The 17,973-nt window shown below is 42.5% G+C and overlaps 1 protein-coding gene across 1 annotated transcript in view; it reads right to left on the bottom strand.

Moving 5' to 3' along the window:
* Positions 1-17,973, bottom strand: part of crebrf (creb3 regulatory factor) — a 32,599-nt gene that overhangs the window by 10,899 nt on the left and 3,727 nt on the right. The window contains exons 2-6 of the mRNA XM_074672057.1: positions 7,501-7,756; positions 7,067-7,192; positions 6,042-6,220; positions 630-1,792; positions 329-526 (exon numbers count right to left, since the gene is read on the bottom strand). Coding sequence (XP_074528158.1) covers positions 329-526; positions 630-1,792; positions 6,042-6,220; positions 7,067-7,192; positions 7,501-7,509 — 1,675 coding nt within the window. The 5' untranslated portion in view covers positions 7,510-7,756. The remainder of the gene's footprint in view (positions 1-328; positions 527-629; positions 1,793-6,041; positions 6,221-7,066; positions 7,193-7,500; positions 7,757-17,973) is intronic.

The raw sequence follows: 17,973 nt of genomic DNA, 5'->3' as shown, positions 1-17,973 counted from the left end.
GTTTATGTGAGATATGAGACACGCTCCATTTATTTTTTTAATATTTCCAACGTGATCGCTTAAACGGTTGTATCTCTGCAACATGCTGTGCACAGCTGCTGCTGTGGCAAACCCCAATCATCACAGCTCGAGTGACAGACTCAGTTCATGGGTTACTGTCTCAAAAACACGTTCAGTGGAGGCCGCAAAATTTAGTGTCATTTTGATTAAATAAAGTTTTCCCTTTGTAGGTTTGATTGTTGATTGGTGTTCCCTGGTGTGTCACATAATCTGTGATTGTATCTGTTCCAGCGTAAAGCTCATAGATGTAATGTGGATGTATGTTTACCGTGGAGAGGCCCGTTCTTCTGGTACAGGTTGCTAGGCAGCGTGTGTCTGTCCCACTCAGACGGTTTGAGCATGCGTTCCTGTTTGGAGGGGGTGAGCTGCTCGCTGTACTCCCAGAAGTAACGACGCTTGCCTCTCTTCCGGCTGGAAACTCCAGCTGTCAGACCTTTAATGTCGTCCATGAGCTCCATGTCGCAGCCTGGCGAGGCGAGGATAGAGAAAAACAAAAACAGAGAGGGAGAGTTTAAGACGGTGCAGTGATTTGTTAAAAGTGTAAAAGTGTGAATTTGACATGATAGTACCTGGCTCAGAGAAGGCATCACTCATGTCATCATCCTTGTCTGCTTCATAGTCCTCATCCTCCTCTTCATCCTCTTCCTCCTCATTCTCAGAGAGCTCATGCTCACTGCCAAAACCCTCGTCATGGTCTTCATCATCTAGCTCCAGTCCATCCCCTTCCTCCTCGTCCTCCTCCTCTGCCTCCTCGTCCTCGTCCTCCTCCTCGTCCTCCTCTAACTGGGAGTGAGCTCTGGCGGCCAGTCTGCTGCGGGTCAGGAACAGGGAGTAGTTGTGCTCCTCCTCCTTGCTCTTCTCAGTGCCCTCACCCACCAAAACACCACCACTCACTCCCGCCACACTTTCACCGCCACCGACGAGCCCAGAGGTGCTGCTATCCTCCACCTGGTTGGTCTCCATCAGCTGAGGCACCGAGGCAGACCAGCCTACGGGCATCTCTCTCTTCACCGCCCCCTCTGGCCTCCTCTCAAAGCTCGTCAGGCTGCCAGAGCCGCCAGCAGTGGCCGCAGGAATTCCCACCAAAGCAGCGCTTGCAGAGGTGGAGGCCTTCTCCTCAGGCGGCTGAGGGAGCGGTAGAGGAGGATCTGATCTCTCAAAGTCCGTCTGGGAGGGCTTGTCAGGCTGAGTTTTCAGCACGGTGCTGACACGGACTTTAGCCTTGCGCACAAAGTCAGAGCCGGGAGAAGTCGGAGCAGCCATCTTGGCTCCTCTCCCCTGGGCCTTGTGAGCTTGGCTGTGGTCCTGGGTGGGACTGAGGAGGCTCTGGGTTTTGGCCATAGTCTCTGTGCTGGAGGGAACGGGTCTGGTGGCCTTCTGGGGGCTCTCAGGGAAGTCTAGGAGAAGGCTGCGGGAAGGACGGGAAGAGGATGTGGTGCTCGGAGACAGCCTCGCTGAACCAGGGCCTGATCCATGGCTGGGGACCAGGGGTCTCTTCCCGTGACAGGGGAACACGGACGACTGAGGCTGAGGCTGGGGGGCCGGCAGGATGAGGTCAGCAGGGGGGTACAGCGCCTCACACACAGACTGGGAATCCTCACTATTGAGCTGGGCAAGCGTAGGGGTTCGACCAATCACCTCCTCATCCTGGTAGGGGCTGGAGAAGTCGTCCAGTCCAAGGAAGTCCACTTCTTTGGTGCCCCAGATGTCACAGCTGGCCAGCCGTGTGTATCTGCAGAGCAAAGACACACACAGGTCGAATCAAAGGTACGAATGTAACCGTTTCTAATTTACTGCTTTCATGCCATTGTAGGCTCTGACAAAATGTTTTGTTAACATTACTGACCCTTCTAGACTCTGAATTAAAAACTAGGGGTATTTGATATCCCTTTTTTCCAGACCAATACCAGTGCGAGTACTCCCTCTTGAAAACTCACCAATACCACTCGCACTTTTGATACATTAAATTTTAATTACAGCTACAGATTATTTTGAACAAAGGCAGCACAGTTACTCTGCGCTTGAGTCAAAAATAAAACAAAATCAACTCTCTTTTTAAGTTTATATTTATTTTTGATTAATTGACAAAAGTGCCAAGTAAAACTAACAACCATCAGAGTTTGAGTTATTTCTGACCCACATTTGCCATGCCGTCAATCCGCAGCAATATAGTACAAACGACTGGCAAAGAGGACTTACTCAATGTGAGACCTTTTTTTGCCTTGAGTATCGGCTGATGGTGTCGGCAGCCTTTGTGAGTAACAATACCTTGAAATAAGGCTTGTGTCACCCCAATACCCGATACCCATACTAGTACTCGCCCATCCCTATGGAAAACTTATCAAAACAAAGTCTAAAGCAAATTGATGAGTTGAATTTTGTAACCAATGATGTAAACCTGAAGGTAATCAAACAGTTTTGTTTTTTCTATGAATGAAAGGATCAGTGCAGTGAACATTAAGGGAGACATCTGTTAGCTCAAATTTCAGCACACACACGACTCTCGCTCAAACATTGCTTTAATCTTCTTACAGGTTTTCATGAAACCACAACAAGAAGCAAAGGTGCGCCACAAAACACGAATAAAATATGTCATCAACCAGCCCAGAAATGGTATCTTTAAGACATGTGAGCTACACCACTCAGCAGCTGTGGACTGAACTGGAAGAACGACTCACTAGTTAACCAAAATTACAGCTCTTTCCCTTTTAACACCACAGTAATCAGAGCTGGTAGAGCAAATTCACCGCAACAAATCAAAGGAATCCAGCTCAGATTTTAAGGAATTCAGAAACTGACTTCTGTCCTCAGCCGACGCTCAACATCAGAGGCAAGGAAACACAAACAACTTTGGCAGCGAAGCGTCAGAACAGGCTGCAGGACAGGAGAAGCATCACCTGAGACCTCAGGAGACTGCAGCAGCCAACTGCTTTGTTGTTGATCGACCTCTTAAAACCACTCCTTGCCTTTGAGCTTAACCAAGACCTGCTCTAAATTGTCCACTGTCGAACCAAGATGTCCTGACTGGGGGATTTTTCTGTCAGTGACGGTAAACTCTTCTTATGTGAAAACCTTTAGGGGGCTGTCCAGTCCAATAATGTTCACAGACTTTCTTCTTCTTTAGGTGCAGTTTTCCTAAAACAAGTCTGACACCCAGAGCACAGTGGCTACACGCTCCTCTGAGGTCGAACCATTTTATTTTTGGCAAATCTACTTTAATATTAGCAAAAGACAGCCAGAGAGAACAAGGGGAACACAGTCAGCTCAGTTGGTCAATAAACTGAAGCTCTATCATCATTAATTTTAATAAACCTTGATTTCATTCATTTAGTCAGAAAAACAGGCAAAGTTTTGAGGTTTGCCTTAAAATGATAGGATCCCCTCTCCTTAAATGAATATATATTTACAGTTCTGGTCTTTTGCATTATCTTAACTTTACTGCTTATATCAGCCAAACTCCGAGCTGAACATGTCTGGTTTTAACTCACAGACACCATGTCTGTGAAGCTATGCACCATGACTAAGCACGAAGTCACTGGACTTCTCTGCTGTAGAAACATTATTAGTCTTGTAAACAAGGACAGCAAACTTCACGAGTTGTTTTCCAGAGGCCCCGCTTCTCTTAGAGGCAGCACAGAGTGTGTGTGCCCTGACTGTGAAATAATATCACTAGATTTAGTCTCTGTTTGTCTTACTCCAAAAAAATCCCATAAAAAGACCCAAACATAACAAATACTAGTCTATCTCCAAACACTTTCTGACTTCCCTGGCCTGTCTGTGGCTCTCAGCCAAACGCTGAGTCATTCAGCCAAAAACAGGCCGCGTTTATGAGATAGAAAAAAGAGGGTCACAAAAATGTTACTTCAGTGTTTGAAAAAGGCTTGTTATGTCTTTGGACTGTGAACGTGATATCACACCAGACTTGAAATTGCTTTAGCTGTGGATTAGTGTGTCTTGTGTCTTTTATAGCAGCAGCTCTATGAACAGTATATGACACTGCCTCAAAACAAAGCATAGTTTCCATACACCGTAGATGTACCAACGCGGTGCATCAGCTCTGAGCTTTAGAACAGTTAGTGGAGCTGCTGCTGATTTTACCGTTGTTTCTCTCTCCGAAGGAATCATTTACGGGCAATGAAACAGAAATGATGATACATCATTCAAGTAACTTTTGACCTTGACCCCCCTCCCCAAATGCCATTAACACCTGAAAAGACATAACCAAATGAAGATAGCTGCTGTTCTTGAACCCTGTGGAGTACATACTGTTAAGGTAACTGTGAGATATTATTAGCTCTGGAGACACCATAGATTGAACTAGCAGGTGAAATGGGGTGTCAATCACAAGGACTACAACGTTAACACTGTAGTATTGAGATTTGAAGATTTGAAATACCTCACAGAGTCTTCAAGGGTCAAATCAAATCAAAGTCAAAAAAGCTTATATCTGGACGCCACCAGCGAAGGTTAAAAAACATTTACACGCCTCATTTACACGACAATGTTTCATCTGAAAACACTACAACGCAGTGAAAAAAAATCTGAAACCGAAACGCAAAGGTACTGAAAATGCTGTAATATGGGGCTGATCGTTATTTAAATAGGACTGGGGTATAGTTGGGACGTGATTAAGATTTTATTCCCACCCCCCCAAGCGTCCAAAAAAACGTTACGCCGCCGCCCGCCCGCCCGCCCGCCCGCCCGCCCGCCCCCCCCCGAGGGATTGGAGAAACATGTATGACCCCCCCCTCCCAACCATAAACAACATTTTTGTACATAATCACACCAGCAGTAAAGAGGGCAATAATGATGATGATTTCCATCAATAAATAGCACCGTATTTGACTTTGCCATTGTTTCTAAATAAAACCTTACTCTGCTGCCAGGTGGGGTCAGTATTGAGTTCACAAAGCTACTGTGAAACTAAATCTGAAAACGTCTTCCATTTGATTCTGACACTGCAAAATAAAGACAGACTGGGAGCTAAATTTTTCGTATTTAAAATAAACAGCTGTGAGTATAAAAGCTGTCATTATCAACTGTCAGGTGTGAGTTTTTTTCTCTCCTACCTTCCCAGCTGTAGAACAGTGTTGTGTTTTAAACCAAATGGACCCGTAGCAGCCACTAAAATCCATTTTGTGTCCTCTTGTAGTATTCCAAAGCGGACCTTTAAAGAGCCATTCAGCATTTAACATACCAGTAATAGCTGCAATGTCATATGAGCAACAAAATACAGTTCTGCTCCTCCAAACGTGTCTACCGGCTCGCGCCATCTTGTCATACTTTGGTACAACCCACACTGTACTTTACGACCAATCAAATCACCCTAGATTAAACTATTGCATTAAACCAGGGGTGCTGGTTGAGAGAGCATGTCCATTGGCCAATGTTTTCATTCAAGCCTGGTGACGCGAGGATAAACGTGCCATGAACCATGCAGGGTAACTATATAGGGGAGTATAAACCAAAACCTCCAAGTAAAATACGAATGGGAAAACAAACAAAAAAAGCATACAGCCCCTAAGCATGCCAGGCCTGTAGGTGGTGCTATAACTGTCTTTTCCAGAAGTGGCTTTTGGTAGATCCCCACTGAAGGAGAGTCGAGCTGATCATCTGGTGTACTGGCTAATACTAAGTGCAGAACTGGAGCAACAGATACACATTTTGTTGATAGACATTCAGCGGATTGAGCAACACAAGCACAACATGGTAGTCCATGATGATCGTAACAATGGTACTGTTGTAGTAATATATGCACAAAGCAGAGTAACACAGCAACTGTGTCGGCAGCTTTTCAGAAAAATCCCTCTCTGTAGGCCCTATTCAAAAGTTTGCATCTCAGGATGGCTAAAACACTGTTTCCGCGTAAATGCGAGGCCAAAACGCAACAAAACTTTTGCGTTTCACCCTAAAACTGTTGTCGTGTGATCTTGCCTCTGGATCCTGATTGAGCTACGTCACGTGAATCAATGACAGAGTACCTGGTAAGGTCCTCCCAATAGGAGTCCCACTGTTCGAATGCTGAGTTGCTGTAGACTTCTCTTTCAGTCTCGCCCAGTCCCATGAGCTGATCCACACAGCCTTCCACCTCCTTCCCTCCGTCCCCGACACCCACCATGCTGTCCCCACAGGGGCTCTGCCGGTGGGTCATGTCTCTGTCCTGCAGGGAGAAGGCAAACATGACAGTGTCAAGCAGTATCTATAGACACTTTACCTGACTTAGTTTCATACAGAAGTTCATACCAAGGTGAAAGTCTGTAAAGACAAAATGTGCCTTTATTTTTGTATTTTTCTGTCATAATTTTTCTGATTATTTTTACACTGAAGCCTTTATCTGTCTAAATTACATAAATAAATACAAAAGTTTAAAAAAGTCACATATTTTCATTGACTGTAGGGTTGATAAAGAGAAAGTATCATCCCACACTGTGTTGTCTCAGCACTTTGTTACTTTGAGAGCATGGCTCTGAATCACTGTTGTTTAGTCTACAGCAGACAGTAAACGGATGTTGACACCTGCAGCTGACAGAGTGAATGCTGACAGGTGAGCTGTCTGCCCCATCTTCCATCCAAGACCCCGAGGAACATTACATGCCAGCTCAACAATTAGACATGTAGGCGTTCTGTTTTCAGAGCCACACTGGTAGCAGACCTGTCTGAGGGTAAAGCCTTATTTATATTTTTCTATTAAATTCTAATACCTAAAAAGGCCAGGAAAATGAAATATACTGGACATGCTGATAGAAACGAGATAAAGAGGTGATCGGTTTTCTACTTTCCGACACTGTAGCAGATCAGTGACAGCACAGCGTGAGCAGCTGCGACTGATCTGAAAAGAAGTCAGGCTAGTAAAGTCTGGAGCCTGTCTGTGGCAAAGCCTTGGTGTGTGTGTGTGTGTGTGTGTGTGTGTGTGTGTGTGTGTGTGTGTGTGTGTGTGTGTATGTGTGCGTGTGTGTGTGTGTGTGTGTGTGTGTGTGTGTGTGTGTGTGTGTTAAAATCTACTCACCAGTTCGTACATGAAATCTGGGTCAGAGCTGGTGGCGAGCAGCTCCGTGCTGGTCAGGGCCTGGTCAGCAAACGAGTAGTTCTGAAATGCGTCCCCAAAGGGAGGCTCCATCCCACTGACGCTGGGCTGCAACACGACAGAAAAATCAAACGAGACACGGAAATTAGTAAACAACAGCTGAAGTCATTAATTTATAAGTTTCATGAATCAAAATCTTCTTCTCAGTTTTTTTCTGAGTTGAATAAAACATCCACTGCTCTTTGCTTGTTGTCATCCACTGTTTTGTAAATGCTAATTAGTTAGCATAGTCGAGCTACATCATAAAACTCACTTAAATCAGTATCTCTGGGGCTACATTATACATCAGCCTACAAAGCTTTTAATCATTAACGTCCACTTCCTGTAGATTCACTCCTTTCTGTTGTTAGTCTCACCTGAGGCATTGCCAGGCACAGCTTAGGGCTCCAGCGGGGGGAACCTCTGGGCCTCCTCTCGGGTCCCAGTGGTGTGAGATTTTCTGATGAGCACAATATCTCCGTGTCAAATGAGACGATCGCAGTGTCCAGGTGGATGCAGCCTTCAAGGCCAAGGGAGGAAGGGGAGAGGGGGTGAGGGGTTGAAAACTGGGCTTAACCTGGTGTGGTCTGGCCTGTTGTGATCAAGTATGGTTCTTCTCTGTATGCTTCAGATCTGTGGGAAACAGAGAAAGATAAGATCAAAAGATCAAGGGATGAAATGCAGAAATAGTCCAGGATAGAGATGACAGTGAGGACGGGAATTAACACCTGCTGAATGAGACCTGGGCAAATCACAGCCATATTTGGCCCTTTAGGTGTCCCTTCCTGCAAGGTCAGTCATGAACTGACACATAAACAGAAAAAAGTGATGCAGTTCAACAAATCCAAAAACAGACCCTCTATCACTGATGAACACCTGTCTAAAGAATTGATAAGGGAACCGTTAAGCACAAAGGCTAACGTTATCGATGGATTCAAATTTTCTTATTGATTCTCAACAGGAACCGGTTTTCGATTCCCATCCCTATTCACCACACACCTCAGCTGTATATGACATCTTCTCCAAGTTTCTTCCTTATTCCTATTTTTAATTGCTGTATGATCAAAGGCAACATTTATCAATCTAATATAATACGCTAAGAGTTGCTGTTGAAAAAGTAAGCAGGAAACATGGCAGGACCGGAAGCAGACAACCAGACTATCAGAGAGACCAGACCACGTTGGCTACAAGGGTTAAGATGAAGTATTCTACAAGTATTTAGAGCTTATTAACACTTCAGCCACTGTGGCGTACAAAGACAACAAACCAGGCTTTAGCTCAGTTTTGGTCTCCACCAACTCTCATTTATGACATCCAACTTCAGCCACCCAAGTTAGCTCATCAGCAATTAGCTGACTACCCCTGTTTCAGCTAGTGACTGGCAGCCAGGGTTCCTCTTGAGAAAAAAAAGGCTGTCTGCTTTGAATGACAATGAAAAAAACTAGAAAAAGGCTTTATTCATCTCTGAGGGGCAAATAAATGTTTTTACTCTTTTACTGAACATGTGACACACATATCAGCCAGAAGTACGGTACACTGACGGAGAGAGACCATGGGTCTGCACCTGACTGAGTGCTACCAGCTGTAAAGAGCAACTCCGCAGGGCCCAGGAAGTAAACTTGCAGCAAACAGTCCCATTTTAGAAAAGTTGAATCAAAACTAGACTTGAGAGGATGTTCCTCTGCTTCTCAGGTCAAGTCACCGCAGGTTGAGCTGCTACTGCACCCCAGAAATGACACAATGTGAAGCCTGATTGGACATAAACATAAAGCTGCTGAAGAGAGGAAATCAATGTGCTAAAAGCAGCTGTAAAAATCTGGTAAACAGAGGGGAGCAGCAGATTCAGGGGATGATTCTCCCAAAACAGCAGAAAGTATCATACTGGCTGCAGTCAACATTTATTTTCATTGTTGAGCAATATGTTGACTATAATATTGATTAGTTGTTTGGTTTATTTGGGTGTTGTAGAACAAACCCTTTCCTGTTAGATGTTGGCAGATACTAAAAGAGCCAAGTCTTTTTATTTCACTACATCAGGTTCTGTATCTTTAAGGTAAGACATGATGGGAAACTCTGTCACAGTGTTTCTAAAAATGTTGAACTGTTGCCTCCAGGCCTCTTTCTGTTTACCGTTATCTGCTGGATGTGAGGCTCTGCCTTCTGTCTCCATCTCTGGAGCTGGACCTAAAGTCAACACAGAACTGGGCCACGCTGGTCTATCATAATCTCATCTTTCCTCCTCAGTCTTTCCTGCTCCCTTTGTTTCCACAGACTTATGACCTACATATGCTCTAGTTTTCTGAGGGCCTGTTTTGTGAAGAAATGCTAACAAGCTAGCCTTCTCTTCTAGTACCGCAAAGATCTCTTGCTTTTAACCACAGTAGACCTACAAGTGAGCTATGATCCAAAGCCACCTGCACCGGCACAGGTTAAATCCGTCACTATACTCCATCAGACGAGATGTTAGAAGAGCTTAAAAGCCTCCTCTGAAAATCTGCCATCATCTTTTTGGCCAGACTAGAGGAAGGAAGCTGTGCCCAGCCATTTTAGCACTTTTTAAAAATCCAACGTTCATAACAATTTATGATGTGCGCGCCAGCTGTGTGGAGGTGGGAACAGATTCAGGGCCTGCAAGTTACTTCCTGTCTTTCTACTCTTTACGAAAACTCTTGCATCCTCTCTTCACATGAATTCCAGAGTGAAACTATTCCCAGGAGAGCACTGAGATCTCCACATGTAAACTTTGTAGTCCTTGTTGGTATACACGTTTGACTTTAAACATGGTCATGCAAACAGTTATACAACAAGACTTTCAGAGTTCAGAAAAGCTGAACAGCAAAACTCTTTTTTCTTCAAGCTTAGTAAAACACAAGAATTAACAGGGAAACATTAATGCCGACCTACTGCACGTCAGTCATGTTAGCCATGACCTATATGAGCAAAACTCATAAATTTAACAACTTAATGAAAACTGAGTTATAAAACAATTCACCCCGTACAATGTGTGCAAATATACACAAGCTAGGTGGTCTTTATTGAAGTTTTAGGATTTGCCGTGTTTCTGCATCCAGCCTCTTGTTTTTTGTGACAACAACAGTTTCTAGCACTTCCACAAAGGCTTCATAATTTAGACCATGGATTACTGGTTACAGAGCTTTTGCTGACTTGTACTATAGAAATGAATAAAAAGCTGTTTTTACAGTATTAACTAAGGTAGGACCCAGTTATCTTTCTCTGTAGAGCTTGCAAGTCTTTTAAAGTGGACATATCATGCTTGTTTCTCCTTTTCACTATGCCAGACTAGGATGCCTGTAAAGCATTTCTGCCCTCAGTACAAGTCATTTAGTTCCTTCATTGCCCCACAATAGCGTTCTCAATATCCTCATTTTAGGCCATTCTGAAGATCTCGTAGAAACGCACCGTTTGGAGAATGACCTCCAGTAACCTCGCAACGTCACAGCCCTTTGTGCTCTGATTGGTCAGTTCTATCAGAGGGGCGGAGGGGGTAGAGCCAGGGGGCGGTTTTTGCAGCATGGCAGTATTTACAAAATCGCCACATTGAATGGAGCAGACCGAGCGAGTTTGCTGTTTGCCAAAACTTCAGTGTAAGGCATTGATAGCACTAATAAAATGGCAGAGTGTAGGATATGTCCTTTTGTATTGGACCCCGAGTCAGAACTGGACGGTTCTGCAGCTCAGGAGGAAGAAAATCCACCTCGACACAGATCATCTCAGGACGCTTCAGTGTGGTGAGTCAAACTGGTACTGTTACATGCATAGTTTATACGTGGAAATATAGGCAGACTTCACCAATAAACTATTTCTATAACAGGGCTCCATCCTGCTCCTTCACTTTTCTCTGTCTGTTTTATCCATCATGCTGAAAGTGTAGTCTAAAGATCGCCTCTACCGTCAGTTTGTCACTATGTTATTACCGCAGCATTATTGTGGTCCAGGTCCACAGTGCCTGTCAGAACAAGCATGCAAATATCACAGTCTCATAAGTATTACGACGTCTGCTAAAACTACAGTGTTTTAACGGCTGATTCATCATGTAAAGCTGAGCTGCTCAGCAGAGCAGAGTCGCTGCATCCAGCACTCAGTCAAGTTAGCCAGAGCTAGTAGGGAGCTGTATTTATACTCGTCTCTTGGTGGGTGAATCCCTCGGTGGTGGTTGCGTGACTAACTGACATCAAAGAGGAGGAGCTGCTTTATCAGATTACTCCAATAAAAAGAAAGGATCCTCGTGTCGTCACAACGGTCGAAATCTCACGGCCAAATGTCAATGACCTATTTTCAGAGGCATCAAATCTTGTTCTAGGATATCAGAAAAAATACAATACTTCATGTTTTGAAAATTCAGGGGGTGAAAGGTCTTGTTTTCAAATTTATTATATTATATGTAAGTATTAAATCACAGATCAGCATATGTCCCATTTAAGTAGGGGTAGGAGAAAAAAATCAAAATTGATATATTGGGATTTTTTGTTTGACAATATCAAAATCAGGGTTCTTTGTCAAAAAAATATTGTTTTTTTTCCAAATTCAAACTCTTCTTTTCAGTCTTTGTTTATAAACAGAACTGGAAATAAGTTACCACTTTTCTCCAGCAGAGGGTGCAATGTTTCTCTCTGACTCACGTGATGTGCATTTTATGGGAAAGTATGGCTCCTGATATAGTCTGTAGACATTATCATCATCATTTAACTTTTTTACATGGTCTGGTGTTAAAAAAGCAAACTAAAAATCACAAAAAATCGTAAATATCAAAGAATCGCAATTTGAATCGAATTGGCACCCCAAAAATCGTAACAGAATCAAATTGCGAGAATAGCATATCATCCCAGCCCTACCATTAAGTGATAGTTACGTATAAAGCAGATTTCACTGAGTTGAAGCAAAATGGCATTTTCAAATATCTTTTTAACCCAGCCAATGATCAAAAATCCTGGACACATTCAGTTCTCAAAGCAGAGAGAATCAAACAGTAGGGATGTAATGGTGTTGTTACAATCACAGTAACACCAGAAGTGTCTTGATGCTGTTGTAGACCTGTGGTGGTGTCAAACCAAAGGGTTTCCAGGCAGAAAGCGGAGTTTTGTTTCAGCAACAGAGAGGGCAAGTGGAGGGAAGTGTGAACTACACAGAACTGTCACACTAAGGCCCCGTTTACACGACGCCGAAAACGGTCGATTCCGCAAACATTTCGTTGCGTTTTGGCCTTCCGTTTAGACGAGACCACGTTGCGTTTTCAGTGAAAACGCAAACTTTTGAAAACGCTCCCCAGAGTGGAAAGATCTGAATCCGCTCCGCCATCCAGCTTCGTGTAAACACAGAGCGGAGCGTCTCAGGGTGAAACGCTGACGTCACCGCATGCGCACTCGCAGTTTTAGGTGAAGGCTCCGCGCTCAGCCACATTTCCAGTTGAGCCAGTAGTTGGCGGTAATGCGCGTCATGGTTGGATTGCCGACCGTCTCACACAACAAAACGGCAGAAAAAGAAAAAACAGAAGAGGAGACTTCTCCTCCTGGAGTCGTATGAACGCGGATCGTTTTCACGCCGTCCTCATGTAAACGCGGGTGGCTTTTGAAAACGCAAAGGAAGAATCGTTGCGGGAGTCTCCGTGTAAACGGGGCCTAAGTGTGCCTTTGCACTGTGCTGTCCCAGTGAAAACAGTGGACACACTGGTTTGGTGGGGAGGAACAGGATTTTTTCATTGTTATTATTACAGTGGATGCTCCAGCAGCTTTTCAATCCAACATGATCTGAATCATTCTGGTTTTCTCATGTCAAAGGACAAGAAAGGAGAAAAGATGACTTGGACACATATCTAGTAGGAATACACCGATCTGATTCTTGTATCGGGTATTGGTCCTAATCTATTCCGGGGATTAGGGTTGGTATCAGGACTTAAAAAGTTGGATCAATACATTCCTAGTGGTTAGACTTTGGTGGACTACAGTTAATAAGAAAGCCATATGTCAAGCATATCACTCTGAAAAGGTATGTGGAAAACGTCCGACCACACCAAGAGATTCTGTATGAAGTGTTTACAGTCTCATAACGCTGCAAGAGCTCAAATGATAACAAGACGTCGCACTGACTTTACCAACACACATTTTCTGTAGTTGACAACAAAGGATCCAGAAGGTTAGCATAAACTCAGAGCTCAGAGCTGTGGAAATGGCATGTGTTTCCTGTCTTCCTTTGCATGATAACTATGACTAAAACCTTCATATTGATATATAATGAGATTTTTATATAGTTACATCCCTGTCAAATAATAATGAACAAACCATGGTTGTCCTTAATAGTTTTTGAAATAGTTTCCAAAAACATAACTGATGAGATGTGTCACCTATAAATTAAATCAAGAAAACAGGCTATAGTCGATAATGTTCCTCTTGATGCTGAAAGGCGCAGCACACATAAGTAAATGAATGTGTAAATATTTGTCAGCCATTAAAATACTGGAAGCTTTTTATTGTCCTTCACCGACAACAACAGACGGTCCATTAGCACAGAGCACAAAGCATACAGCAGCTTTGGTTTTCCACAGAACAGCCGGAAGTTGTTGTGAGAATGATCTCCTTAGAAATTAGATTGCGTGTTTGGAAAGCACCAACTTTTCTGAGCTAAACCGCCGCCCCATACCCCGTATTTGGTTTATTGAGTGTTTGATGGGTTCTGTGTACATCAAATTGAAAGTAAATTCAATTTCACTTAGCATACTTTCATTCTCTGTTAGTTCTCTAACTTTCCCTCACTTCCCACTGGCGGCAACACACAGACTGATTTTTGGTCCCTTTGTGCTTTTGCATTGCAAATAAATGAGAATCTGCATAGACATGAGCCCTGCAGCAAACAACTGACACACCAACACAAACCAATCCCACCCCTCTGAGGCTGGAGCGTGACATCACTTCCTCTTACTGGGTGCTGACTGAATCGGATGAACTTCTCACCCCTGAGCTCTGTCCCACTGCTCACACACTTTGCATAGAGACAGGAAGCGGCAGAAAACACACAAGCTGCAAAGTACAACAGAGATCGTAAAACAAACAACGCTTCCTAAACACCAGAGCACATGCAAGCAGGCACACAAGATTCTGCACATTAACACACACACACTTCTCCCCTCATGATAACAGTACTTTTTGGTAGTTCAGCCACAGTATGCGACACTAATTTGTGATTATTATTATAACCCTCTGTGTACTTCCTTACAGCGCAGCTGTGTCTGGTTTCACTTGTAGCAAAAGCAGAATTAGTGAACATATGGCCTGAGCACAACACAACCACCAGCATTAATCCAGACTTTATGTTTTTACAGAAGGACGGAGGAAAAGCAGCCTGTGATCGCACCCAGAGATCTCACCAATATGCAGAAAATGAGTCCTCACCCACTCCGTCAGAAGCTGCACAGAATATTTTACAGACGCAGAATTTAATATGGTATAACTCGCTGCTTATAGCTGATGCCGGCTGTGATGCAGAGCCAGATATTTCTGACTGAGACTGACAGACCCCAAAACATCAGAGCTCAGTTAAAGGCTGTGCTCGGACTAGAGACTGAGTCACATTTCTGCACTAAACCTAGAAGAAGCATTAAAGCCACAACATCATCAAAAAATGCAATTTAGTAGGGATGCACGTTATTGGATTTTTGCCGATATCAGATACACCGATATATCGAAACCCCTTTTGGCCGATACCGATACCGATAATCACAAGTTTGTTTGTTTTTTTTTTTCACTGTAAAGAAAGCTAAGTCTATCCTGTACTGGAATTTATGTTACTCTTATTGTGACAGTCTTATTTGTGTAAGAAACACACATAAAACAAGACAAAAACATTTGATTTTACCATAAATAAGAAATGTATTATTTTTTCAAACTCAAGACATTCAGTATTGAAATACAGAAAAATAATTTCTTTAGATCACATGAACTTTAAATGTACAATGCATTTTTAAACATAACCAAGTTGCATTTGATTATTTTAGAGCTACTGTAACAACCTGGTGACAGACACAGAGCTCTGCAGTGCAAATAAATGAAGTGCTACATTTTATTTAAGAAGCTTATTTTTCAGATGGAAAATAATAAAAATCCTAACTGAATAGCTCCTCATCGGCTGTGCCTATTGGCAGAAATTTTCATATCTGCCGATACCGATAAACGTGTTTTTAAGCTTTTATTAGCTGATACCGCTATTGTGCCGATAATATCGTGCATCCCTATAATTTAGCCAAGTAGTTGAACCAATAGGAAGCAAAGCAACAGCAAAGCTAGACAGCTGTTAACCTTTAAAGTTAGAAAACAGAAAGGTAACACTTTAATTTTGAACATGAGTTCAGGAAGCTGACATCCTGCCTCAGTGTTAGTGTTTCAGAGACACTGAGGTTTCACCTCCACAGCAGCTTTATTTAGTACTTTTACTGTTTTTAATTAGCCGCTCTGTTTATTGTGAGGAGGAGGACATCCCGGGAGATAACTCAGAAATAAAGTAAACATCAACTCAGTGCCCCTCCTGACATCCTGTGTCTACGAGCTTCAGTCAAGGTTCTTCTTCACTTTGTGCCACCATGACAAACAGAAAATCCTGAGGAGGACAGAGCAGTGTGTTTTTTTGCAGCATCATGTTTACGCCTCAAAAGTGCATCAGGGATGCTCAGTCTTAGTCGAGTCTGAAATAAGTGCTGACTGTTTGTCTATCCAGACCAGGTAACAAAACACTGCCTTCACTCTCAGTAATGTGATTTACTTTTTCTAACACTGTTACTGTGGCTGCATCCCTCCCCGCTGCTGCAGCTCACATGTTGCTTATATTAAATGTCTTCAATGCTCCTCATAGCGGGCCTTGAGGACTAAAGTTGGTGTGCTAGGTCACACAGCAAGCTCTCTACAAAAGCACAGTTTCCTGTGATGACTTGCGGCTGTTTGTGATGAGCTCTATCAGATAAATGCACATCTCTGTCTTCAGAAGAAACAAGCATCAGCTCAGTTTGCAAGATTAAAGTGTTTTTTCTGAGCATAGATGTAAATTAATGAAAAGAAACGGGAAGCAAGTTGCTTATCACCTGTTTCATCGCTGATTATTTGCCATTTGTCATTATAAAGTTATAATAGCAAATCTGAAAAAGTGGACGCATGAATGCACAGTATAATAAAGATATATCTAAACTCAATTCTTCAAATAAAAACCCCTTTATCTAATATCTTTATAAACAAACAGGCACAGAAAAAATAGCTTTAAGTATTCAGATTTTCAGTAACCCACCGCAGCATGTTTCCTCCACTTCCTGTTGATTCAAGTCTGGACAAAAAGCTGCGCTTAGTTGTGACTGCGCTGTGCTCAGCTCAGAGCTCCACTATCATGCAAACAGCTCACATTCTCTGCCTCACAACATTGGACCAGATCCAAGTAGGCCACGCAGCAGTGTCTTATTTGGAATGAGTTACCTACTGATAGCAGTCAGTCGCTGATTCCTACAGCGATAACAAGCAGGGAGAAGCTGAACTGTTTATTGAGCATGAGAGAAACAGCACAGAAGATCACTCATACACAACTTATAGTGTCTGCATGTACGGTTGATGTAGTTTAAATTAGGCCTGCATGACACATGACAAATACCTGATGTGACGTTGCACCGTTCAATATATAATCTGAAGTGCTATAAATATATCATGCACATTAGCCACGGTTTCCAGTTTAAACGCCAATGTGATATTCTTCATCTTTTACAGAGAATATTACATTTCTGCAGAATATCACTCATTGACGCAAAAACTAATATGAAAGTATATTTTTCTACTACTAAATTGGAAACAATTAGCGGAGGTACCTGATAGCTGGTCTGAGCTTCATCTGACAGCATCACAACAGTGTGGAAGCATGGTCATTATACCCCGGGCTCAGACTGTGAGGTAAATTTTTTATGTATATTATGATGTACACATGCTGACTGAGGAAGTATACTGTTTCTAGGGATGTCCCGATATTACATTTTCACTTCCGATACGATACCGATACAGCAGCATTGAGTATTGGCCAATACCGATATTAATCCGATACGATATCAGCATTGAACTTGCATACTTTTATTACTTATTTTGTAGTATGTCTGTCATGTTAGAAAAGGCTTGATTAAGTGATATTATTCAAACAAAGAACAGTAGTCAGCAACAGTAGGTATGAGGAAAAACTGACCCATTTATTATTAACAAATAGGTAACAGAAATTTTAACATTAAACATAAGAATATACTAGTAATTGAATAAAATAAAGAATAAATTAGAAGACCCAGAAAATAACCTAAATGAATCAAATAAAAACAGCAGGAGTAGAGTCTGGAATGGACTGATTATATCGGAGTGCTTATATCGGAGATTTTAGATGCATTCCGATACGAGACCGATACTTACAGTAGCTCTAAAATAATCAAATGCAACTTGGTTATGTTTAAAAATGCATTGTACATTTAAAGTTCATGTGATCTAAAGGAATTATTTTTCTGTATTTCAATACTGAATGTCTTGAGTTTGAAAAAATAATTCATTTCTTATTTATGGTAAAATCAAATGTTTTTTGTCTTGTTTTATGTGTGTTTCTTAAACAAATAAGACCGTTACAATTAGAGTAACATATAAATTTCAGTACAGGATAGACTTAGCTTTCTTTACAGTGAAAAAAACAAACAAACAAACTTGTGATTATCGGTATCGGTATCGGTATCAGGATTGATATCGGTATCGGCCAAAAGGGGTTTCGATATATCGGCATATCGGATATCGGCAAAAATCAGATATCCTGCATCCCTTGTATCAATACCGGTATCGACCAATTTT

This window comes from Halichoeres trimaculatus, unplaced genomic scaffold (assembly GCF_033239565.1).
Source record: "Halichoeres trimaculatus isolate MK-OKI-2021-1 unplaced genomic scaffold, fHalTri1.1 fHalTri1_scaffold_6, whole genome shotgun sequence".
In the NCBI taxonomy this organism is placed as follows: domain Eukaryota; kingdom Metazoa; phylum Chordata; class Actinopteri; order Labriformes; family Labridae; genus Halichoeres; species Halichoeres trimaculatus.
This window is presented reverse-complemented; position numbering and strand designations above follow the sequence as displayed.